This window comes from Anabrus simplex, chromosome 8, assembly GCF_040414725.1.
Source record: "Anabrus simplex isolate iqAnaSimp1 chromosome 8, ASM4041472v1, whole genome shotgun sequence".
In the NCBI taxonomy this organism is placed as follows: Eukaryota; Metazoa; Arthropoda; class Insecta; order Orthoptera; family Tettigoniidae; genus Anabrus; species Anabrus simplex.
The window spans coordinates 13,206,567-13,232,692 of NC_090272.1; the positions used below are offsets into that span (position 1 = coordinate 13,206,567).

The following is a 26,126-nucleotide window of genomic DNA, read 5'->3' on the forward strand; positions in this document are numbered from 1 at the left end:
CAGTTTTGGTTCTAGCCTCTGTCTTTTTAAGTACCATAGTCATTCAAGATGCATAGCCCACTAGTCAAGATTTTCTCCCTCTGTTCAAACCTTCCTTGCAGTGAGATCGATAGTATAAATGAGTCAGATGTGTACTGATTCGAATACTGACTCCTGAGGGACTCCTTTGTTCCACCTTCGTCGATCCCCGAGAGTATATTATTTAACAGTGTTGCGATAGCATGCCAGGGTATAGTACTGTACCATTACGTTACATTTGAGGCAGTAACTATTGTGTAGATACAGCGGACAAATATGGCGCGGAGCAGCTTCAGGCGGCATAAATGTGAACGGAATATAATCGTACAGTAAGCCGATCTTGATCAGTAGGCGGAGGTCGATATTGACCGGAAAAAGAGAAAAGAGTTTCCAAGATTGAACAACTATGGACCATGAAATAATTGAATTGACTCGATTCTTAAATACCTTGAGAAGAAAAACTGCGTGAAGGAAGAACTGTACGTCTTACTACGAGATAGCGAAAGGAAATCAACGAATTATAAATACTAAAGTAATTTATATATAATAAATTGAAGGAATATATCTCCAATATCTGCAGGATACTTAAGGAATCAAAGAACAACGCCAAGATATTGAAGTAAAGTGTGACTGCGGCCGAGTCAGATATCGACGTTAAAAAAAAGGCTGGAATAGCATAACAAGTGGCCAATCTATACTAAGAAACGCAGAAATAACTATCTCAAGCTATAAGCAGTACCTGTTTAGGCGACATAGTTGACGAAAAGCAGACCAAGATTGTAGAAATATATAATTTAAGAGAAATATTTCTATCAGTTATAAAATATATAAACTCAAATACACGATTGGAAAACCTGAAATTCATCAGAGAAATATGTATTCTACAAAATATTTGCTGTCTTTTCGTTGCATGATCCCTGGTGACGTAATGAAGCTCGCCTAAACGAATGGAGAAAGATTGCGCAAGATGAACTCAGCTCAAACCAAGATGCCCAGACGAATCCAGCCGTGACGTGATCCTGGGGCATGATTGACTACTCCGAGATGTCCTAGTCGAGGAAGGAGCCAGTAACGGGAAAGTCGACACGAGATAAGTAATATAGTTTCGAAATTTGCATTATAAAATTGTAATTAATTGCTAGGATATATTTATTTGAGTGCAGAAGTGCCTACAGATATATATAAAGTGCCAATAAGTGAATACTATTGTGTGGATTTAAATAAATAACCGCTGACATGTGCTATTTTAAAGTAATACAAATGCAGTGCTCCTGAGATATTTTTAGGTTGTTATAAACAAGATAAAAATGAGCATATCCATGTTTTAAATGCCAATCTACTTGAGGAGACCAATTAATATCGAACTATTTGCGGTTAAGAGGAATATATGCGATGTACGTAACGTAACCTAGTTTTTATGAGCACTTGATCGGCAGACATGGCCAGTACGATTATAATATTGAAAGGAAATGATTAAATATTAGGGAGTTGCAGTTTATGAATGGAAACTCAGGCTATTGGACTGTTTTGACCGTAACACAGAGGTTATTGAAATGAAGTTGAATGTGTATTTTTTATATATGAAGGTATCGGGAAGAATTGCATAATGTTGTTAGTCTGAGGAAATGTGAATTGTTCTTTGCGTAAGCAATGCCTAAATGAGGTTATTGCGAATTTCTGTGTCGGTTATGGTTTTTAATATAGAGGTTAGCAATGCAAGAGATGGAATTAGGTCATGTTTATGTGAATGTATGTTACAGTCCAAGCGTCATATGGTCGACAAATAGCGTTGATGCCAGACATATCGCTAGGTTATTTGAGTATTACATGCAATATAATCTGAATATACGTACAGATGAAAGAACATCGCATAACTAAAGATACGTCTTTATATGTGAATGTAGATCGGTAGAGTGGGTTTTTAACCTAATTTTGGCACAGCGGTGAATAACTTGAGAGTTGGTTTTGTATGCAATGGCACGTATTTGTGAAAACACTTGGCACGAATTTCGCGACTACAACTGATTGATTATTTTAATGGTGGCACTCAATAGTAAGAATACTTGAGTTAATCTTGCACATATGAAAAATATACAATTATAATAAGCTTGATATCAGTATGGATAGGTACATTTATAGTTGCATTGATATTTTTTTGAAACCATAATTAAGAAACATATTACTTATCTCATGTCGTGAAGAAGTTATAATGAAAATCCAAACCAAAATTTCAAATGAGAATCCAGTGGATGTCCCAAAGCTAGCCCAAATAATACTAACAGGAAGATATACCACTCCCTCCATGATAAATAAAGAATTATCCCTCTCTTACCCCATGAAACATATTAAAAATAATGAATATGGTTATATGACCGGATGATATTCAGTTTAATGAATATAATACGATGAATTCAATTATGTTTACCATGAGGATTACGAGTTCAAGAATGATATTATAATATGAATCCAATTTTTTTCACTATTGCTGATAATTTAATTCCTATTCTTAATTATAAAATATTAGCATGCTAATAAATTAGATCTAGGTTTATTTATGTGTTTCTTTTCTCAACGTAACTTATAATACGTAGTAATAGGATAGTATTAGAGCTATTTAGGTTAGATATGCTGAATAATGAACACCATATCGGGTTTTTACCTACTTACGAGGGAACTGAACGATTGATTAGAATCATGACTACTCTTCAACGGGACCTACGACTGTTTTGTATAATTTAAGATTTTAATGAAATGTTTTACCCTGAGAACCGAATGTATACCTCCGACCATCGTACATATTCATGCGAGAGACCCCCGTTTACATGATGGTTATCTTAGTTTTGGGTCATTTTGCAGCCGAGGTATGATATTATGATCGCCCAACGAGAGTTATATGAGTAGATAGGTGCCGATGACAGGAGAGTAGATGGTTGGAAAGGTGTAGTACTCATGAGTCATATTCTCTGGACTGTGTTGTGGTTAGCTGTAGAGTCAACACAATCTGTAGTAGTCTTACGTTTTTCCTGAAATCCATCCTCTGTGTGTATACTGAGGCTGTACTTCTCTTGTGCAATCTGAATCCTGGCTACTTGGTGGACAATTGATCAAATTCTATTGAGATTAAGTCTTTCTAGGAGCTTGTAACAGCAGCTAAGGAGACGGATTATTGGACTTCCATTATCATTACTTTGGTCCCCTTGAAAATTGTGATAAATTGGTGGTGATCATTACATTATGGAAGAATGTGGCAGACAATTTACGAGTATTATTTACCCAACTAGCTAGAAACTCTGGATATATCTCATCAAAAATGGGAGGAGCTTTACTTCGCTTTGCTTCCTCAATCACAGCAGAACTTTCAGAATACACATGATGCAATATATCACAATATTTCACTGCATGTCATAGAATCTGCTTGCACAGGCTTTCAGCAGAGCTATTCCCTAAGTGCACTAGACTTTCTTTATATCATAACAATACGTAAATATTACAAATATAAGTATTAGAATGAATTGAAAAACTGTTTTATTATCATATGCACCTGTAACATGTCTTATTGTGCTTCTGAATGGGATCAGAAACGACTTTGCATGCAGAAAATGCATAGGAATATACATATTACTTACAGAATGCTGACTCAAGCGTATCTTGTACAGGGCAAGTCGGAGTTCATCGGACGAGCTGTAGCCAGGCCCCACGTGAAGTTGCTCACGGAACCGTACGCCAAACCTAATTTCCCGGCACAGCTCGAGTGGTTCGAGTTGCGACGAGGGCCGGACCACGCGGGAGAACTACTGGCCACTTTCGAGCTTCTGCAGGTAAATACGTTGATCACTTTTCCTCGCACACATTGAAGTATAATCCCTTCTCAATTCAGATTTCTCTACACAGGAAAAGAAGAATTGTACATATATTAATGGTATCTTAAAACATGATTGTTAAATGAAATCTTAAAACACATACTTGAACACTTCATATTTGTGTGGTGCTGTCTTTTTTCCCTCAAGTACCATTGTAGGACAATTTAGTGCCTACATTATCATCAAGTTTCTGTTGTGTCCCTCACGTGAGGACATCACTATACAATTTGGGAGTTTTACTGCAGAAGTTTCAGTGTGTCTCCTTAAGAGACATTGAGGCCATTAATATGGACTTCTGCTCGAGAATAAACCATATCAAACAGAAACAAAATTTCTAACCACTTCCCTATCCGTGAAGAACCTCTTCCATTTTCAATAGTCTTTCGCGTCATGCTGACCATAGCTGAGAGACGAGTTCTTCTTTCCTCCGTCTTCTACCTTGAGAACTTTCCTGCTCATGAATGTTGATTTGTTAAGGTGATTAATTGAATTATCTTTATGTCTATGCAAGTCTTTAATCTCTCAATGATGGGGAACATTTAAGAGCCACTTTACTCAGTCAATGGAGGTGATTCAGATGTGAGCACTACGAGAATGCAGCAATCTCTTTAAAAATTCGCTGTTGTAATAGTTTAACTCAGATTATTTTTAAACAATTACAGTAGAGACTCAAAAGAGTGTGTTTTACATTAATTAACTTTACACTGACCTTATAGTGTAGTAAATGAGAAAAGACCTTCCACATTTTGTGCGGAATGAAAGTGACGTTCTTGTAATTGCCTGAGTTGATTCACAATGCAATGAAAACTAGGGTAATCATTGTCTCAGGAACTTTGAGCAGAAAAACCGGGAACAATAGTTCAAAGATTCATATAGCACAAATCCCAGATTAATGGGACGGCGTGCACCATGGCCTCCCATTCACTCTCGCTTTGCACAGTTCAGCCTCGTGTAGTGCTGTTATTGTCTGCTCTTTTATTCAAACTGCACTATGCACCACACAACTGACAGTGAGTTAAGCAGATACGATTCGTGAGGGGTTTCAAGGCATTGAAAGAAATATAGGACTTCTGAAGAGATGGCAGTTTATACTGTCAATCTACGTAAGGAAACGTCCTGTATTGAAACATACATCCGCTGGAATGCAGCAGAATTGTAAACCTAAGTGATCTCAACCGGAAAGAGGTCTGACTACTTCAAACTCTTTACAAAAGAAATACTGATTTGGGTTGATTCATACACACAAGAAAGGCAGCAACTTTAAAACTTTACAAGCTAGGCCTGTGCGGGTCTACACCACCCATGGAGGTCGGCGTCAAGGGGTTGAGAAATGGAAAGAGAAAACAGCATTATTATAGCACACATCTGCACAACATATTCTGCTATCTCAAAACTTCAACTACCAATGTTTTCAGAGTTATTGCAGAGAACGCCTCAATTATTTACAGTCATGGACTCCACTCTCAGCTGTATCCTTGCGTGGGGTTTGGATGCTACCTCTCACTTAAGAAGAGCCGACTCGTCTCGAATGTGGCAGTATGCATGTTCCATTCCCCGGTTGGAAGTTGTTGTTGTTGTTGTTGTTTGTGTCATCAGTCCACAGCTGTCCATGCGCACCCTATCCTGTGCCATCCTACACCTAGCGTACTCTAATCTGCCAGCCATATTCATGCCGTGTCTACCTCTTCCGTTCTTCAAAATCTAATTGAAAATATCGCAGGTGTCCTAAGATGTGCCCTACCAATCCATATCTTCTTCTGGTTGAATTTAGACAAACCATTTTCCTCTCACCCATTCAATTCAGTATCTCTTCGTTCATGATTATATCTACCCATCTCACCGTCAACATTATTCTGTAACACCTCATTTCAAAAGATTTTTCCCTTTATTTCTGAGCTAGTTTCACTTCCATTCACTGTCACACTCCAGACGAAAGTCTTCAAAAGTCTCTTTCTCATATCAAAGTTCAAAGGGATCAAATTTCTTTTCTTAAGAACAGTGTGGGAAAAACTACCTTTATTCTCGCTACTAAACACTCTTGAATACTTACAATGTCAATATGTATATACTTATTTAGATTTAGCAGCGTACAATGATTCGTAGTTCATCTTTGTAAAACAACAAAAGATGACAATCTACTCTCTTGAAGTGCGTTTCTTTGCTTATTTCAAAGCCCTAGCAAAACAAATATAAGGAGTAACAAGAATCAAAGAGGTTACACTAACTGATCTCACACAACATCCTCCCACGTAACTCAAATGAATGTTAACATGAATTGACTTACACGTTACCACTTTCATAAAATATAGTCCTGAAACAATTACAAAATGATAAAAATCAATAACATAAACACAAATAAATACGTTAATCGACACATATCACAAAATTAACTTTTTTGGTTTGTGAATCAATCGTCCTAGACGAGTTATTTTCACTGCCTGCTTTGAAACTTGAGGACCATCTTCAGGAGGAGTAGAAGAGTCACATGCTCCAGCCTCGTGATTATCAGTTATATTTTCTTCACTTGGAACAAAGTCTTTCCTTAGGTGGTTTCGGATTTCCTGGGTATCCTCAGGTGGTCGAAACTCGAGTTCTAGTGGGTATATTCTTTGAACTGGCCTTTTAAGCTCACCTGAAGCAGTGACGGCACGAACTACTCTAACATTGCCATCCTTTCCCTTAACAAGCTCAACAACTCGTCCCAATGGCCAATCCATTCTTCTAGTGTCATCATTGCCAACCAAAACAATTTCTCCCAGTTTGAGATTATGTGGCTTATCCTTGCTGGCAAATAACTTCAACTGACCTAAATACTCAGTACGAAATCTTTCTCTAAGATTCTTTTTCAGCTGATGGCAATACTGCAGCCTTTTCCGAAGATCAGTTGCTTCGAACAGGTCATACTCAGGTACTGCTACTTCTTCTATGTCGTGTAGAAACATGTTTGGAATTAGAGTAGCCAGATCTGATGGGTTGACAGACAAATAGGTTAATGGCCGAGAATTTATGACGGTTTCGCAGTCACAGAGGATTGTTTGCATCGCTTCATAGTTGACAGATGATCGACCAAGCACTCGACGGAGAAGAGTTTTGAGCATTCCTACTAGTCGTTCCCACCAACCTTACCACCATGGCGAAGCTGGAGGATTAAAACGCCAATCTATCTTCCGCGCTGAACTGTATTGTGAGATTGCATTCCAGTCCAGCTTGTGACAGGAGTTCTTAAACCCAACAAAATTTGTTCCCTGGTCACTGTAGACAATGACAGGTCTTCCTTGTTTGCTGCAGAAACGTCTGAAAGCTTGTAGAAAGCTGTCTGTGGATAACGAAGACACCAGTTCCAATCGAACTGCACGGTAAACTCCGCAAGTGAATAAGCAAACCCATGCCTTCTTCGAGGTTCTATCATCGGCTTTGATGTAGAGAGGACCAGCAAAATCAACTGCAGTAACTTCAAAAATGCTTGCGTCGCGCACTTCACTCTCAAGTAATGGTGAAGGATGAGCTGCCAACCTCTTTGAACTGTGACGTTTACAAATCATGCAGGAGTTAATAACAGCTCTAATTCTTTGTCTACCTCCTAGAATCCAATACTGTTGCCTCAGAATTGACAAAAGCATCTGAGTACCAGCATGACAGTCGCTAAGATGGGCGTCCATAATCAGTCGCTGAACGACTGGGTGATCAGCTTTTGGGAGCACAATGGGATGACAAAAGTCCCTGACATCATCCCGGTTAGATATCTTGGTCATCAAACGAATCAATCCTTATTCGTCAACAAATGGTAGTAAGCTCTTTAGTTTGGAATTGAAAACATCTATGAACACTTCCACCTGCACCCACCGTAAAATCTTCCTTTCTGCCGTGACAAATTTCTCACTTGTCAGGTCACGATGTCTGCGTTGAGCTTTGCTGATGCGACAGTTGGTCAGAAAGCGCAACATCCAGCCTACCATCCTTACAATTTTCTTGTACTGAGAAAAGTGTCGGTAATACCAATCTTTACTGATGTCTTCTGAATTACTTGATATCAATGAAACGACATTCTTCCTTCTCTCCGAATTTATCTCTTCCTCATTATAAGAAAAGTCATTTTGTGGCCAGCAGTCTGGATTTTCTTTCAACCAACCAGGCCCCTCCCACCAACGGCGTTGTATCAACTTCTTCACAGAACATCCGTGTGATGGAAGATCTGATGGGTTTTCTTTTCCAGGAACATGTCGCCATTCACAACCAACTGACAGTTCTCGTATCTCTTTAATCCGGTTCTTGACAAAAGCATCCCATGCTTCACTTCGCTGAATCCAAGCGAGAACAGTTGAAGCATCTGTCCAAAATTTGCCTTAATATCGGGAATACAATACTCCTTTACAATCGTTGCATATAATCTCGTTCCTATTGAAGCTGCTAAAAGTTCTAAGCTGGGAATGGTCAATCCCTTGCCTGATTTTCCAGTTGGTGCAACTCTTGACTTGCCAGCCACCGAGTGAACACTCACTTCACCCCCTTGCTCAACACGGAGGATTACAGCCGCTGCATATGACGTCTGACAGGCATCTAAAAAAATGTGAAGTGTCCAGGAGTCGTTTGGGCTGTTGCAGTTAGACAACCAACGAGGAATATTAACTTGAGCTAAAAGAGGAATTTCTTCAAGCCAACTCTAGAATTTCATTTTGATTTCTTCATTGACTTCTTCATCCCATGTCAAACCTTCCCTCCAAATCTGTTGAAGCATCAATGTTGGTATTAATGTTTTTTTATTAAATATTTTCAAAAATACAGTACAAGTTCGCAAGATGGCTATATACAGGTTACAAGCTGGTAGATTACATAAGTGTTTAAATATATGTACAGTATAGTACAAACAGTACAATACTGGTGTCCATACGCAGTGTTCAATTGAATATTCGTAGTTTGCTGGTGTTATACATAGTATGTTTTCCTTACACTTAATGAGTGGTTCGCAATTTACATGTAAGTATATACAGTATTAGATAGTTGGGGTTACCCCGGAACTAGGCGCTCGTCACTTTCACTCGTGGTCATTCACTATCATTCATTCTGGGGTGGCATCGGTGCCTTAAGGAGCACATGTACGGTGGTGGGGACTAGCTAACAGGCTTCTGGAAGTGGTCCAACGTTCTCCCCTCCGCATACCCCGTGATCCCTTTACAGGCCTAGTGGGAGAGGGTTAGGAGGAGGGTCCCGCCCACAAGTTACCTAATACCGGTTAGTTGGACACTTCCAGAGCACTGACAGTCGGCCTGAACTGTTGGGACATGGTCACGACAACGATGCCATCCCTCATTCATTATCCCACACATACCTATAATGCACAATACAAATAGTAGTACTACAAATTAAATTATCGCTTGTGAACATGGCAAAATAACGAGCTTGCACGCAGACATTTATACAGTTCATGCAGCCAGGTCTGACACTCTCTCATTCGTTCTTAGATTCTCTCACTGATACGCACCACACTTACCCTCAACCACTCTCGCATGCACGCACCTACAATATTTACATTAATACAATGCTACAATAAATAGGATTATGGGAATATATACAAACACATTCACTGATCACTGTACACTGTCAATAGTCACCCAGGCACTCACTATCACTCATAGTTCACTAACACTTAGCACTCGCACTCGGGTACCTGCACTACACCCCAGTCGCCTAGATGTACTGGCGATAACCTGTGATATGTTCAATGTATAGGTCTCTCGACCACCTGATGGCGTCCGAGGTACACAGGTTGGCCATGACTTTGCCATAGCTTTTGGCGATGCCCAAGCGGCGGAGGACGTTCACGTTGGCATTGTCCCAAGTCCCGAGTGAGCCCACCACGAATGCGTCCAGGTAAACACTGTAGCCAGCGCCTCGGAGAATGTTTGCAGATGGCTCGTATTTAGATATCTTGGCATTGCGAGCCTTCTGCAGAGATTCGTAACCATCCTCAAAGGGGGCGTCGACGATCGTGATTGCCTTGTTGCTGTTGTTAATGACGACGAGATCTGGCCCTAGGGATTTCATCTCCTCACTGAGGGTTTGAGCTTCCGTGGGCCCCTATGAGTTGTTCGAAGGGGACCCGTTGGTTTTTCCTGAGCGCCCCTGTACTCCGTTGGCAAGGCGGTCTAGGATCGTCGTGCCGCCTCTGGATGGTGACGAGGTGTGGGTGACAATGGTTGAGAACGTGGGCCGTCGTCTCTTCAGGATTGCCACACTTGCGGCAACGACGGTCGTTGTTCCCAGTATTCCATCTTCTGCAACCGTTGAGAGGGAGCACTCCCAGTCGTGCTCGGTGTATGAACCGCCAGTCGGCAAACCTGGTGTACCTCCCGGACTGGAGAAAGTGGTTTGACGGTACATTCCGGGAGGAAGCGAGGAAAACCTTGCCCTGGTCAGGTTTGTTGAGGAGCCGGTGCTTGTAGTGCTCCGTCAAGCAGTTGCGCAGAAGTTTCGCCATGTCACGGCGCGATCCCAGATCAGCGGTGCTTTCATTAAGCTCTGGGTGGGGTAGGTGGAGTTCCCACCTCCGTAGTGTCTCAGCCCATCCCATTGGATGCCCGGTGTCCTAGCTTGGAGTCTTCTTGTCGCCGATCTGACGTGAGACCACAGTGTCCCTACGTCTCCCGAGTCCCTGCCAAATGGTTGTTCCATGGACCCGGAGAGATATGTGGCCATGTCCCACGGTGTCGGATCCCGAAGGATCCTCTTCTTCACGGCGACTCGTAGTCCCTCCTGCGCCAGCGATGCTATGCTGGCATCTGGTGAGGTCAGCAGTCTGAAGCCGTGGTTGATGACTGCAAGATCCGAGATATCAGCCAGCGGAGGAAGACCTGCGCCCCCTTGGCGCATCGGGAGATAGACCACTTCCGCGCTAGCACGTTGTGGGAGGCTCAGGGCAGCTTTAGCGCCGGACTTGATTTTCTGGTCCAGTCTCTTGAACGTAGTCTTCTTCACCCTCGAAGTCCGCAGGGTAAACTCTAGCCGTGGGACAGAGAACGTCCGCACAGCGTCCAGCTTCTGCCACGGAGCTAGGAGGCTGTCGAAGATGGCGTCGACCTCCCGTTCAATTCGCTCAATGGCGTCGTTAGGCGTCTGATCTACTCTCATTCCCGTGGGCACCCCAAGGTGTTGATAGGGCTCACCATCACGGAGAATCTTCATCGGTCCCCCGGAGATACAGTACTCAGTGTTGAGAGTAGTCTTCTTCCTGATGTGTAGAGACGCGCATTTTTGCGGTTTGAACCGCAGGCCCAGCCAGTTCGCCGTGCTGCCCATCTTCTCAAGGAGCCTCTTCATGCTAGCTTCTGACTTTGCCACTAGGGCAATGTCGTCTGCGAATGCTAAGATGGAGGTAGCGTGGCCCATGACGCTATAGCCGTCGGTGTCGCAGGTCGCCGTAGCCGTCCGCAGGAGGTACTCCATGACTAGGTTGAATAGCAGTGGAGAAAGTGGGCAGCCCTGCCGCACCCCTGCGTTGAAGGGGATGGGCTTTGTGTCTCCCGCGGTGGATCGGATTCTGGTGGAGCTGTGCGTGTAAAGGTCCTTTATGATGTCGTAGTAGTGAGTACCTGCCTGAATGTCCTGTAGAGCCCGCAGGATGGTAGAGTGGGGTACAGAACCAAAGGCGTTGGCTAGATCTAGCCAGACGATCACCACCTCTCTTCCGGAGCGTCTGGCGTCCACCAAGATCTCCTGAAGGACAAAGTTGTGTTCCAGGCAGCCCTCCGTAGGCATGAACCCCTTCTGTTGCGGGGAGATGATGTTATTCCCCGCCGCGAGTTTTCCCAGCCTGGCAGCAAGAATGGCGCAGTAGACTTTCCCAATGGTGTTGGAGAGAGCTATCGGTCGCCAGTTGGAGAGATCGTCCTGATTACCCTTCTTGAAGATGAGCACAGTTCGGCTCTCCTTCCAGGACGATGGTACCCGAGAAAACCGAAGGCAGACGTTGAATACTGCGGCGAGGAGGACTCCGTTCTTATCGACCCGCCTCCAGTTGTTGTATGATAGGGAGTCAGGTCCCGGCGCGGTGTTCGGAGCCTTCATGAGTCGAGCAGCGACTTCCTCTGGGGTGATTTCATCGATGCTGACGGGGTCCTCAATTGTCGGTAGTCTCGGGATCTCTGTTGCTGGGTCGGTCGTACATCCATCCCTGGCCCGGTGGACTCCCTCGAAGTGCGTTTCCAGCTCTTCTTTGGGGGCCAAACAGAAGGGGGATTCTTGCTGGAGGATCTGCCTCATTGCCTTCCTCCGATCCACGCGGTACAGTTTCTGAATTCTAGCGGCCTCCTCGGCGTCGTACTGAGGGATCCCTCGGCGTCGGCGCTGGGGTGGTCGGTTTCGAGGTCGCCTGTTTGGATCCTCGACCCTCTTCTGCGCGTTCGTAGTTGTTCGTTGATCATCTACCCTTCTACGAACAGCTTCAGTGAGTTCGGCGCAGGTCTGCTCGAAAACCTCCCACTCATCTATAGATTTTATTCTTTCCAGCCATTCAGTCTGGAACTGGCTGAGTTCGTGGTTGCCAGCTGCTGGTAGGGCGCCGTCTTCGGTATCCGGAGCGTGTTGAGGCTCAATTACTTCTCCTTGGGGGCCGCTAGAATTTACGTCATTCAGGGGCGTCTTCGTCCTCGTGGTCATCGAGGGTACAGTTCGGTGGGGCTCACTCGGTGGTGTCGGAGTGTAGCTCATGGCGTCGCCGGTGTTGGTTCTGGGTTGGCCAGTGGTGTTCCGCGGCTCGTCCTGGATTGGGTCTTCCGTACCTCGGGCACTTGCTCCGGTAGGATCGTACGGTGTTCTATTGATGTGCCGATCCGTAGGGATGTGGTGCTCGGGCAGGTCGTCCTGTACCTCTTCCGCTAGTGCAGAGCCTGGGGGTGTTGGGGAGGCTGTGGTTGGGACTATCGGGGTTGAGGAAAGGTTCGGAAGGACTGTAGAGTGACTGTGGGGGAAGGATGCACTCAGGAGAGGGGATCCAGGCGTCGCCGGTTGGCGTTCAGTGCCGCTGCAGGTGGTAGGGCGGCCTACATCTCGGCGGCGGGTTGCGTCGTCGTTCACCGTTGGCACCTCTCGTAGGTTGACACTGGGTGTTGGTTGCACTGGAAGGTTGACTGGGTCTTCATTAGTCGCAGGTGAGCCCGGGGGTGGTGGACCAGTTGTGGTAAGGACTCGCTGGGAAGGACGTGGGGGTGTGAGGATCCTTCTCAGAGTAGACAGGAGGCTTCTGCGAGGAGGGGTACCAGGCGTCGCTTGGTTCTCGCTGGTGTCGCCGTGGATGATGAGGCGGCATCTCGTTGGAGCATCTGATGTTATGGGTTCCTCTGGGTGCTCTGCCTCCCAGTGCTTATTCACCAGTTTCTTGGCGTACCTGTTCTCTGATGTTCTGAACGTCTGGTCGCAACATTCAAATATCACATCTAAGGATCCTCCCGGCACCACGTGAAATTCTTTACATGCTTCACCAGGTCCTCGTAGCGTTTGAAGGTCTTTTGCGGTACAGTGCAGGACGGGCATGACCATTTCCCCGAAGTATAGGGTAGCCGGATGTGCAGCTGGGTGCCGACGAATGATTCCGCGCCTGCAACAGGTAGAAATACAGTAGCGTCGGCATTCAGACCCGGGGGGGGGGGGAACAGGGGTAGAAGCTCGGTGGCTAAGCCTGCCAGACAGGCTGGGGGACGCCCCCGCACCGGCCACACCCGAGCACTCACCCGAGTCAGAAGCAGCACTCATCCTACCACCGTCCATACCGTCCGTTCGCTCACTAACACTCACCCGCACTGGCAACTCAGTCAACTCCCACTCTGCGACGCTAGATCACACTCGCGCTCGACCACTGAACTACACGGGCCGCTTGTACCCGACACACAAATACACAATCGCACTCCCACGCACACGTGTTCACGCTTGACCACCAAGCCACCCGGGCCGGCACACCACTATACCACCCGGACCGCCTGGGGGTCCTCACTCACACTCCGATGTACACCCGCTCCCACTCCCGCACACTCGCTCGCACTCGATCACCTAAGCCACACGGGCCGTCGCACCACTGGACCACCGGGGCCGCCTAGGTACTCACTCGTTCTCAGATACACACTTCCCTTCCTCTCCCTCTCAAGTACGCACTCAATCGTGTTCTGCCCCCTAAGCTACCCGGGCCGGCACACCACTCAGCCACCCGAGCCGCCTAGGAAACACGCTCCTTCTATCACTTCCACTCACACACTCAATTACACTCGTCCCCTAAACCACCCGGGCCGGCACACCACTGGACCACCCGGGCCGCTCAGGAGTCTCACACTTTGATCTTAGCCAAGAGGCCGAGAAGCGATGTTGGTATTAATGCTACACTACATGTGACACCCACCGGATCAAAAATTCTATGGGCAGCACTCTAAATAACTTTCTTTGTTATTTTCTCGAAGCTAATCGAATGAAGGTTATCTATGTTGATTGCTATGAAATCGTCCTACTTGTTCCATAAGAGTCCTAACAAATTGGTAGGTCCGGAAACGTCATTACTTCCGGTCAACTCCCACCCTCGAAGACAAAATTGCCGTTCCCTCATGACACCTGAAGCTACATCAATAAACTGTTTAGCTTGTTCTTCATAGTCCAAACTGGCAAGGCAATTATCAACATAGAAGCTATGGGTAAGAAGCTCCACAAATGATTTGGACCAGGGTGACTTCCCTTCCTCACACAGTACTAATGTATTTTCAAGGTGAAGTCTGATGCATGATTCTAATAGAAAAAGACTTGGAGAGATTCCAAATACAACACGACAATGTCTGTATGTCTTGAGACTTCCATTTCTGTCTAACCACAAGAATCTCAAAAAGTTTCTGTCTCTCTCGCGAATGTTGATCTGGAGAAAATCTCTTCTTATGTCTCCAACAACTCCCACTTTCTTCAGCCGGAAACGTGCCAACACAGAAGGTATTTTCTCAATTAAATTAGGGCCTTTCTCAAGACATTGATTGAGGCTGGGCGGTTTATTTTCTTTAGAAGAGGCATCGAATACGGGGCGCACTGGTGTTGTTGATCCAGGTTTCACAACGTGACGATGAGGCAAATAGTGGCAATGAACATCAATTTCCTGAGGAGGCGCCTCTTCTAGCATCCCTTCCCTCAGCCAATCATCTAGTACTTCCTGATAAGCATCATAGTAACCTTCAGTCTTCAATCTCTTAACAGTAGACATCAGTCTCTTCAGTGATAATTGGTAATTATCAGGCAGTGGGGGATGGTTCTCAACCCATGGAAGGTGAACTTCAAAACTCTCTTCTTTACTGAATGATACTGTAGCAAGGAAATGTTGCTGTGTAGTAGACTCAATCTCAGATCTACTGAGTTTCTCAGATGGATCACTAATCCCTAAAGTACCTCTTGTCCACAAATCTGTGATGGTGGCTTCTTTGGTTAACATGCTAGATAACACCATGGCTAGATTCTCATTACTGGGTGTGATGTCGGGAATTTTCCCTGTCAATGTCCAGCCAAGAATTGTCTCCATTGCTACCAGTCCTGAACTCAATTTTACTCGTCTACCAGTCCAAAATTTGCCAGCAAAATCAGCTCCAACTAAAATCCCAATATCTGCCGAAGAGCCAACATCACTTAACTCTATATTTTACGAAGCAAGTTTCTATATCCAAGGGCCATCTAAAACAGGAGCAATTCGTCCGCAGATCTTCCGTTGTCCAAGCACGTCAGAATGGCAATGGTATGTGTTACCGTGTTTTAGCGGTAGGTAGAGGTGAAAGAAGGTGCGGGCTTGAACGGGTCTCAAACTACGGAATCAAAGTTAATGTAAAATTTAACAAGGTTATATTTTCTCTTCAAAATTAAGAAATAAAACAAGTACGGCAGGTACAGAGTAGCAAGGCAACAAAAGGAGCAATTACAGTATTTACAGTATTTGGGCTTCGAGCCCTGAATTCACACTTCTAGGGCAATTAGCCCAATTTTACTCCAAAAATAAGTTTTACCAGAGGGGCAGAAAACCCCATTCATGTTCAGGAGCACTTGCTCCAAATTACACAGAAAAGCCTCCTCGAGGCATACAACACTCAATTTTCAAGAAAGAGCCACACGCTCTCAACCTTTAGGCCTCTCAAAGGCCACACCAAACTCCACCTTCAAGTTGTCCTCTCAGGACATAGACACAGGGGTAACCTACCCAACCTACTGAGGTACTGAGGTCTATTAAATGAAAAAGGTTAATTACATGACCTCTAAAATAACAATTTGAGAGGAGGCGATCTGCACTCCTAATTTATTTGTTTCAAACCCTAATTTGGCTCTAGGCCACTAATGCAAGGGCTAATCCCATACTACTGAGGTGACTTTAGAAAAGAACAATTTGCTTTACGTTAACGAAGAATAGGTTGAGAAAAATAAGTTCACCTCAAAACAATATGATTGGGAGCTCGAGAGGGTTAAGCACTCTCTATCCCGATATGCAGCTTTAAAAGATAACAGATGCTAAGAGTAGTTACATTTTAGGAAAAGGTTACATGATAGAAACGCTTCGGACCCGCCCCGAGAGTTAAACTGCTGAGCTAGCAACAAAAGAAGTTATTAATTGGTCATTACCTTGTTGTTGACCGCTGCCGAAGAAAAGAGGCGCTTCCCGCCCCCTGCTATGTACTTTACACACTGAAAGATGGAACAGAAGTGGCGCAGAGACCCTAAAATCAGCAGTTTATATACTCTCGCGGAAAGTTCGAGGCGTTTCAGGAATGAGAACACCCTCCCACAAGGATTTTATTGGTTCATCAAGAAACCCCCTACACCATACGAAGAAGAAGCCTATTATTGGTTGAAAATTAATTCGAGAAATTCGGGATTGGCTAAATTCAAAACAAGGGGAAAGAAAGGGTTAATATTGCCAACTTAAACAATGACTGAAAGAAATTTAGCAAAGAACAAACTTTTGAAATTAAATTTTCTCCAAAACAAAACAGTTCTTTCACTCCGCGCTAAGGTGCACTATTGTTGATCTTCAGTAGTGTCCTCTAGAAGAGAAAGTTCACACTTCTTACTACAAGCAAAACAAAAATACATCGAAAATGACACAGTTCAAAAACTCCAAAATTTCCAGGTAGTGACATCTTCTGAGAAACTTGAAAATTAATACCGTCGATAAAGTTCAGACTTCCTCCAGCAGAGGAGTTTCTACTGGCGCACATTTTGAATTAGCGGCGTGGAGGTGTACCGCCCGGTACAGACCTCCCCCCACCCCCAAAAGTTCCTCCAGGGGTGACACATGAAATTTGTTTGAAAACCAGGTCCAAGTTTTGATGTTGATATGGAGATTAATTGCAGAAGTATTTATAAAATTTCCTTAATGTGGTTTGATTCAGTTTCAAAATTTTTGTTGTGACTGGTGAAGTAAAGTCTTTATGTTTGTAGAAGTTGAATTCAGAAGATAAACTTTTAATACTTGAAAGTGATGAAAAATTTTGTAAGGTCCACCAAATATTGCTGTTGAATTCCCAAGTGTAGTAATTGCTGATAGTAACTGTCCATGTAGTTGATGTTGATTAAGTTGGATGGCCAGACCGGCAGTTGCAGCTTGCGTCCAAAGGCGGCCGCTCGGACCCCACAAGTACCCTGAGATACCGCTCGCCCGCACTATGAGGGGAGCAGGGGTGTTGAAGCACGCCGCGCCCGCGGTGAACATATACAGGCTGCGGGCAAGTAGCAGGTCGTGCGCCGCACATCAGCCTTGGCCGGGAGGAGAGCTCCGGCTCGCCGTGCACATGTCGTCCTCGCTGGGGTCGAGGGGGCCCTTCCTCTAGCCCAGTCGCGGCACGGCGCCGCGCGGCTGCGGGGGCACTGAAACATTAAAACTAGGCGGCAGAATTTGTTGGACCATCATCTTTTTTTGAGGGCACAGGCTTGTGGAGAGGTTGAGGGGCCAGCGGCGTGCAGATATCCATGGCATTAATTAAGCCACTGTGTAGAGTGGAGCAGGAGACGGGAGCGTGGTAATGGCCGTGGCAAGGACAGGATGGCAGTTTAATGGTTCGGGGCAGGTTTCACAAAAATGCTTACATATAAAACAAAATCTTGTAGAAGGGGCAGAATGCCTTAAAAGTGAAAACTCAAAAAAAAATATAACCTTCATATTCCTTTCAAAATAATATGAAGCAAGTTAACACAGAAATTACACCGGTTTCACCTGGGACAGGTGAACCCTAAATATCCTCTCGGTGGCTGGATTGCTTAATAACAACGTAACGGGCGTAAGGAAATCGAGAATGACACACGGCCCATGGAATCTGGGGGCAAGCTTGCCCGCGGGAACAAAATTCTTGACCATTACTTGGTCACCTACCTTCAAAGGGGTGGGTCTCCGTCCACGATCATACCTTTCCCTAACCTTTTCATGAGACACTTTAAGATTGGCTTTAGCCTTCTTCCAAAGATCTTTAATGTTGTCCGGATCTATTGTCTCAGGTAGAATGTCACTCAGAGACCAGAGGTTAGAGAGCGGCGTGTTGGGAACAAACTTGAACATCAAAGAGGCTGGAGTAAATTTATGTGATTCATGAACCGCCGAATTCAAAGCAAAAGCTAACCAATGCAGGGACGTGTCCCACCTGGAATGATCTTCATGATGATAGGCAATAAGCGCGGACCTAAGATTACGGTTAACCCGTTCAGCCAGAGATGGTTGAGGGTAATAAACAGAAGTAGTTACATGAGAGATGGACAAGTCAAAACAGAATTTACGAAAAAGATTTGATGTGAACGCCTTAGCATTATCAGACACAATATATTGGCACGGACCAAAAGAGGCAAAAATAGAATTTAAGCAAGTAATGGTGGACTGAGCGGTAGCCAGCTTAGTCGGAAATAACCAGGAAAATCTTGTGAAACCATCTACGCATACAAAGATGAACTTGTTGGCATTTCCCTTTGACTGGGGGAAGGGTCCTACATAATCAATATACAGGCGTTCCATGGGGCGCGACGCTTGATGCGAAGACAGAAGGCCTACCTTGGTGGACATTGTTGGTTTACTGAGCAAACAAGATTTACAAGCTTTTACAAGTTCACGGATTTCACCGTCCATACCCTTCCAGATGAACCTTTCACGAATCTTTTCACGAGTTTTAAAGATTCCAAGATGCCCCCCTAATGGGGTCTCATGATAGTATTTGAAGATCATAGGCACAAGAACAGCTGGAACGACAACCTTCATCATCTTATCATGCCTCGAAGGGCAACATAGAACACCATTCCTCAGAACATAAGGGACAACATGTTCCCCAGAAGAAAGGGTTTCCATTATCGGAGCCAGCGACGGATCTTCACGTTGGTATTTCTCGATATCCCTAAAGAGCATGGGAGCATCTGTTAAGATGGCATTAACATCAGATAGCATGGACTCGGGAGGAGATGAACTATCGACCGGTTCATGGTTCTCAACGTCGTTGGAAAACATACGGCTGAGTCCATCAGCAACAACATTTTCGGTACCTCTGATATGCCGGACATCGAATAGGAAGGCAGAAATACGGATGGCCCAACGGGCTATACGACCAGTACGACGCGGCCTACCTAAGACCCAGCTTAAGGCTTGATTATCTGTCTCCAGGTCGAATTTGACATGTTCAAGATAGAGACGGAACTTTTCTAAGACAAATAAGACTGCCAAACCTTCGAGCTCATAGATAGAATACTTGGCTTCTTGAGCCCATAGAGTCCTAGATGCATAGGCGATGGGCCGCCTCCCTAGTTCAGTCTCTTGAAGAAGGACTGCAGCTACTGCTGACGACGACGCGTCGGTTTGGACGATGAATTTCTTCGAGAAATCAGGCATAGCAAGTACAGGGGCATTACAGAGAGCTAATTTAAGATCTTCAAAAGCGGCTTGTTGAGAAGGTCCCCACTCGAATTTGATGCCTTTCCTACGAAGAAGGTTTAAGGGCGCCGCTCTATTAGCGAAGTTAGGAATAAACTTCCTGAAGAAATTCACCATACCAATGAACCTGGCGATACCTTTAATGTCCTTGGGAGGTTTAAAATCACGGATGGCCTGTGTTCTAGAATGATCGACGGCAACACCATCAGGTGACACAATATGCCCTAGGAATGACATAGAGGGCTTAGCAAAGGCAACCTTGGACAACTTGACAGTTAACCCAGCTTTACGAAGGCGATTGAGAACTTCTCGCAGATGATCTAGATGTTCTTCAAAGGTCTCCGAAAATACGACGACATCATCCAAGTAGTGATACAAATACTCAAATTTGATGTCGGAGAAGACCCTATCTAGCAGCCTAGTGAGTACAGCTGCTCCCGTGGGGAGCCCGAAAGGCACGCGGTTGTATTCGTATAAGTTCCAGTCCGTGGCAAACGCTGTAAGATGTTTAGACTCTTCGGCAAGGGGAATTTGATTATAGGCCTGATTCAAGTCCAAGATAGTAAAGAACTTGGCCTTACGAAACCATGAAAAACAAGAATGAAGGTCAGGAAGGGGCACAGATTGCAACACCACCTTCCGATTGAGAGCCCTATAATCAATGACAGGCCTGAAGCCTCCTTGGGGTTTCGGGACTAGAAAAATAGGTGAAGAATACGCCGACTTAGAGGGTCTAATAATACCATCCTTCAACATCTGATCGATGATTTCTTTCAGAGCCTTCATTTTTGGTGGAGATAGCCTATAAGGTGGAAAACGGACAGGAATCGAATCCGTGACCTCAATTTTGTATTCAATAAGGTCAGTAACACCAAGAGTATCAGAGAACACCTCTGGAAATGACTGACATAATTTACGAATACTATCAGCCTGCTCCTCAGGTAGATGTCTAAGGTCTAACAACATCTCATCCTGGGTAGGCGAAATAGATGAACATGATACAGAATTACACTTTAACAAGGGAATTTTACAATTGGACGCAAATTTGAATGTGCACGACCTACTCTGGAGATCGAGCACAAGACCAGTGTAAGAAATGAAGTCAGCTCCCAATATAATGGGGCAAGACAAGTGCTTAGCCACAAACAGTTTGGTTTTCCATGTAAATTTAAAAATACGAATTTTAACCTGTACAGAACCTAGAATTTCTAATGGAGATGAATTAGCCGAAACATATTGAACAGTAGATGAGCCATAGTCAGGTAATTTACAAACAGACTTCAATTTTGAATACCATTGGTCCGAAATAATTGAACAAACACTGCCTGAATCTAATAGAGCGGTTATAGGCTCGTTATTTAACTCAATCTTAAGAAAAGGAACAGGTGCGGGGGTATCCGCCGCAATCCTAAGACACTCTTTGGGGCATTCAAAAGGTGGATTTGCAAATTGAACGTTCCCTGAATTTACGACCTTTTTGCCAGGGGCTGAGCCTTGGGAAGCAGAATTAGTCGACTCAGCCGAAGCCATTAGGCATTTTGCATTAATGTGTGGACAAGAGTGATCTGGCAAAGGGGATGAAGTTGCTCGGCCAGTGATCCAAAATAATAATAATAATAATAATAATAATAATAATAATAATAATAATAATAATAATAATAAAGACGAGGCCCTTTCCACAAATGACACATTTGGGGCGTTTTTTACATCTCTTAGCTAGGTGCCCAACTCGCAGACAGCAGAAACATGCCCTATTTTTTATCCACTACTTGTCGTCTTTCTAGTAAGGACAAGTCCCGAGCTTTAATACAATCTTGAGAACTGTGACCAGAAGAACAAAATAGGCATTTCCTCTCTTCTTTAGAGGCGGTGAGCAGCCCTGCAGCAGTGGGAATATCATTTGAAACAAATGTGGATTGCCTCACTGCACCTTTTGCTGTAGGCTTTGTGACTTTCGATCTAGATCTATCAGCATCCCTGAGACCGAAACCAGCCATTGCCATAGAAATTCTCTGTTCATTTTCGACCTCAGAACTTGAAAAGTCCATGAGTTGTTTCAGCCGAGCCTTTCCTGAGTCCTCGCCCTGTTGATGTGAAGCTAGAGATCGTTGCCATGCTCGTAGAAGTTCTTCAGGCAAACACGACTCCATGAGAGGAAAAAGCATTGCTTCACACCTATCCGTGGTAAACTTTAAAGTTTCCAGAGCCCTTAATTAACTTTCAAGCCGGTCATATAACGAGCATAAGGTCATGCCAGAGGATGGGTTACTAGCTTGCAATACTAGCCTAAGCAACTCTCTAACATATACTTCAACTAGTACATCCTCTCTCCCAAAACGGGACTTTAATGCTTCCACAGCCTTAGGGTAGTTCTCAGAAGTAGCAGGATAACTACTGACCACTTCTCTGGCACGAGAGCCTTCAGTAGTGGCTTGAATAAGATACTGGAACTTATCCGAGGGATCTAAACTGGTATCTTCATCAATTTTTCCAAACTGGGCCCAAAACTGTAACCAGTCCTTCGGTTCACCACTGAATTTTTTAAGTTCTAGAAGTGGAAGCCTATACATTCTTTGAGGAAATGAGTCAAGACTTGGGTCACTTTCACTGATAGTATTCTGCTGCTCTCTCTCTTTTAACATAGCAGCTACCTTAATCATCAGTGGCACTAACCTCTTTCTCTAGGTCATCCTCATCCATATCTTGCTCCAACATCAAATCGAATATCTACTGGTCCAGTGTCCGTAGTTCTTGATATTTCTCCTGCAGTAAATTTAAGTCCGCTTCAATGACAACAGATCTGTTTCTTCACTCTCTAAGTTGTTGACGATCTTATTGTAAATCCGCGTATATGCACGTCGATGAACCGCACGAACTTTCGTTACCTTATCCATTGCAATTTTAAGCCTTGTCCTGTCACGGTCGCCAAAATGTGGGGAAGAAACTACCTTTATTCTCGCTACTAAACACTCTTGAATACTTACAATGTCAATATGTACTTATTTAGATTTAGCAGCGTACAATGATTCGTAGTTTATCTTTGTAAAACAATAAAAGATGACAATCTACTCTCTTGAAGTGCGTTTCTTTGCTTATTCCAAAGCCCTCGAAAGACAAATCTAAGGAGTAACAATAATCAAAGAGGTTACACTAACTGATCTCACAGAACAAACAGTCTTCTTTGCTTGAGCTAGTCTGCATGTTATGTTCTTACTTCTACTAGCCAAGTAACTACTTCCTTTCAGACTTCACTTCCTAATCTAATATCCTCTGCATCACGTGACTTCGTTCCATTGCACAATTACTCTAGCTTTTGATTTCTTCATTTTCATCTTGGACTCCTTACACAAGACTCTGTCCATACCATTCAACCAACACCTCCTAGATATAAGGCCTCATAACCGTTCTGGGTTGACGGCAGCAACGGGAGGCATGCTTGAACCTTTTCAGCAATAACACAGCAATGAGTTTGGCCATGTAACGCTGAAATTAGAAGAGTTTTAATTCGTTAAATGGTGCCGATTGCTAATACCGTTGTACGTAATTGTACTGATGTGTTGGGTACTCAACTGTAAGGAGAATTGCAACAGTGGTAACGAAGTGCATGCATTAAGTTTCCGAAAGACGAGGTTATGCGGCAGATTTGTTTACGTGCAATTCCAAGACAAGACTACAGATTTACTAATAACTCAATGGTGAGTAACTATTATTAATACATTCTCACACAATCATAAGGAGCATTGGCCTATGACGTATTTAACTACACGCAACAGCTGGTGATATGTAGGCATATTTACTCTTCAATGATATAAGGTTATGTTAGCTCACAATCATGGGATACATTATTTCAACGGTATTATTATTTTTATTATTATTATACGCATTAAAACATACCACCTACAAGAGCTAATGGTGTAGGCCGATTCACTCTGCAAATGCACGAATTTCGCTCACGGTGATACATTATTTTACAGGTATGCCACAGACATTTCAAAGACGGTGAAATTTTATGGGAAGTAACAGGTACTGCTCCTCTTCCAAGACCATGACTGTCAGAGACTGCAGTGCTTTATGTCTTTCCCAACTGTGCATCATATTTATTGTCACATTGTGGCGGGTGAAGAAAAGAACCAGACAAAAATGTAGAATAGAATGAAGAGCAATAAACAGAGCCATTGAAGATAGTACATACGAGGACGGTTTGAAAAGTTCTCAGAATCACCGCTAGATGTCAGTGCTAGAGCAACGAGCTTCCGGCGCAATAATCACACATCCTTTGTGAGTGAACACGTGGAGCGTCAGTGCTCTAGCTGCAGGATTGTGGAAGTGACGACTCTTTGTTGTTGTTCCCGCGTAGTGATTTGTGGCAATGGAAAAAACTGAGATTCGAGCAGTGATTAAATACTTTGTAAAGAAAGGTATGAAAGCAAAGGAAATTCATGCCGACTTTCATAACACACTGGGGGACTCTGCTCTTTCATTTTCAACTGTTTCCAAGTGAACCAGCGAGTTTAAATTTGGTTGGGAGAGCTTGGATGATGATCCGCGTAGTAGACGGCCAAAAAGTGTTACGACCCCAGAATTTATCGCAAAAGTGCATAAAATGGTCATGGAAGATCGTCGACTGAAAGTGCAGGAGATTGCTGAAGCTGTAGGAATGTTTTCTGAAAGGGTATATTATATTTTAACCGAAGAATTGGGTACGAAAAAATTATCCGCAAAATGGGTGCCGCGGCTCTTGACATTGGACAATAAACGCACCAGATTGGAAATGTCCGAACAAAATCGGGCCCGTTTTCAGTGCAACCAACAAGATTTTTTGCGTCGGTTTTTGACTACAGATGAAACTTGGGTCCACTACTATACCCCAGAGACAAAACAGCAGTCAAAGCAGTGGAATTCACCACCACCAAAGAAAGCAAAGGCAGTGCGTTCGGCCGGAAAGGTCATGGCCTCAGTTTTCTGGGATGCAAAAAGCATTCTGCTGATAGATTATCTTCCTACTGGCCAAACAATTACGGGGCAATACTATGCAAACCTCCTAGACCAACTACAGGAAAAGATACGTGAAACTAGGCCTGGTTTGGCAAGGAAAAAGGTCATCTTTCATCAAGAAAACGCTCCGCCGCACACAAGTGTTATTGCCATGGCAAAACTTCATGAACTGGGTTACGAATTGTTGCCACATCCATCAGACTTTCATCTATTCCCCAAGCTGAAAATTTTCCTCGGTGACGGAGATTTTCTACAAGGGAAGAACTGACAGCCGAATTGGAGAGATATTTTGCAGGCCTGGAGGAGTCTCATTTTCGAGATGGGATCAAGGCATTAGAACATCGTTGGACCAAATGCATTAGTCTACAGGGAGACTATGTTGAAAAATGAAAGCAGTTCCACCGAGGTAAGATACTTAATTCTAGTACATTCCGAGAACTTTTCAAACCACCTACGTATCTCATACACAGAATTTCTATCCACAATCTTACACAGCTGAAAAGTACAATAAACATGTTGTTACCTGATGGTTGTTGTACTGTGATGAAGGAAACGTAAGTAATTTTTCTGTACGTCGATGCATCAAGGCAGCCATACTGCATAGCATATGTAATCATCTAATAGACATGGCCTTTATTCTAAACGGGTTTTATTAAAGTACAAAATATTTCTAATGTATATGTGGACAAAATTACTAATACAAATGCTGTACCGTATATTCTTTAGTTACAAGACATCATAGCTGCATCACAAGGAATGAGTGTAACAATGTGCAGAAAGATTCAAGAAATAAGTTAATTCTAGTCCTGGTTGGTGTATTGAACACCAAGGATGATATCCCCGAAGTTAATTTAATAGTCACAGTTAAAACATTTCTTAGTTCATAAAGGAGTATGGGTATGCTTTTCTTGTTACTTGTTCAACCTTGTGTCTGATATCTCCTCATGTTTACAAATTTATGGCCGACCCCATGGTGAAGGGAATACCTGCCTCTTACCTGGAGGCCCCGGGTTCGATTCCCGACCAAGTCAGGGATTTTTACCTACATCTGAGGGCTGGTTCGAGGTCCACTCAGCCTGCGTGATTACATTTGCGAGCTATTGACGGTGAGATAGTGGTCCCGGACTAGCCAACAATAACGGCCGAGAGGGTTCTTCCTGTCGAGCGCAAGACACCTCGTAATCTGCAGGCCTTCGGGCTGAGCAGGGCCAAGGCCAAGCCCTTCAGGCTGTTGCGCCGTGCGATTTTTACAAATTTATAGCTGCCTCTGTGGATCAGCGGTAGAGTGTCGGCCTCCGGATCCCAAGATAGCGGGTTCAAACCCGGCAGAGGTAGTCGGATTTTTGAAGGGCGGAAGAAAG

At 44.1% G+C, this 26,126-nt stretch overlaps 1 protein-coding gene across 1 annotated transcript in view; it reads left to right on the plus strand.

The window, feature by feature from the left end:
* Window positions 1–26,126, plus strand: part of mfr (misfire) — a 426,204-nt gene that overhangs the window by 173,867 nt on the left and 226,211 nt on the right. The window contains exon 14 of the mRNA XM_067152717.2: window positions 3,675–3,836. Within this exon, the coding sequence (XP_067008818.2) occupies window positions 3,675–3,836 (162 nt within the window). The remainder of the gene's footprint in view (window positions 1–3,674; window positions 3,837–26,126) is intronic.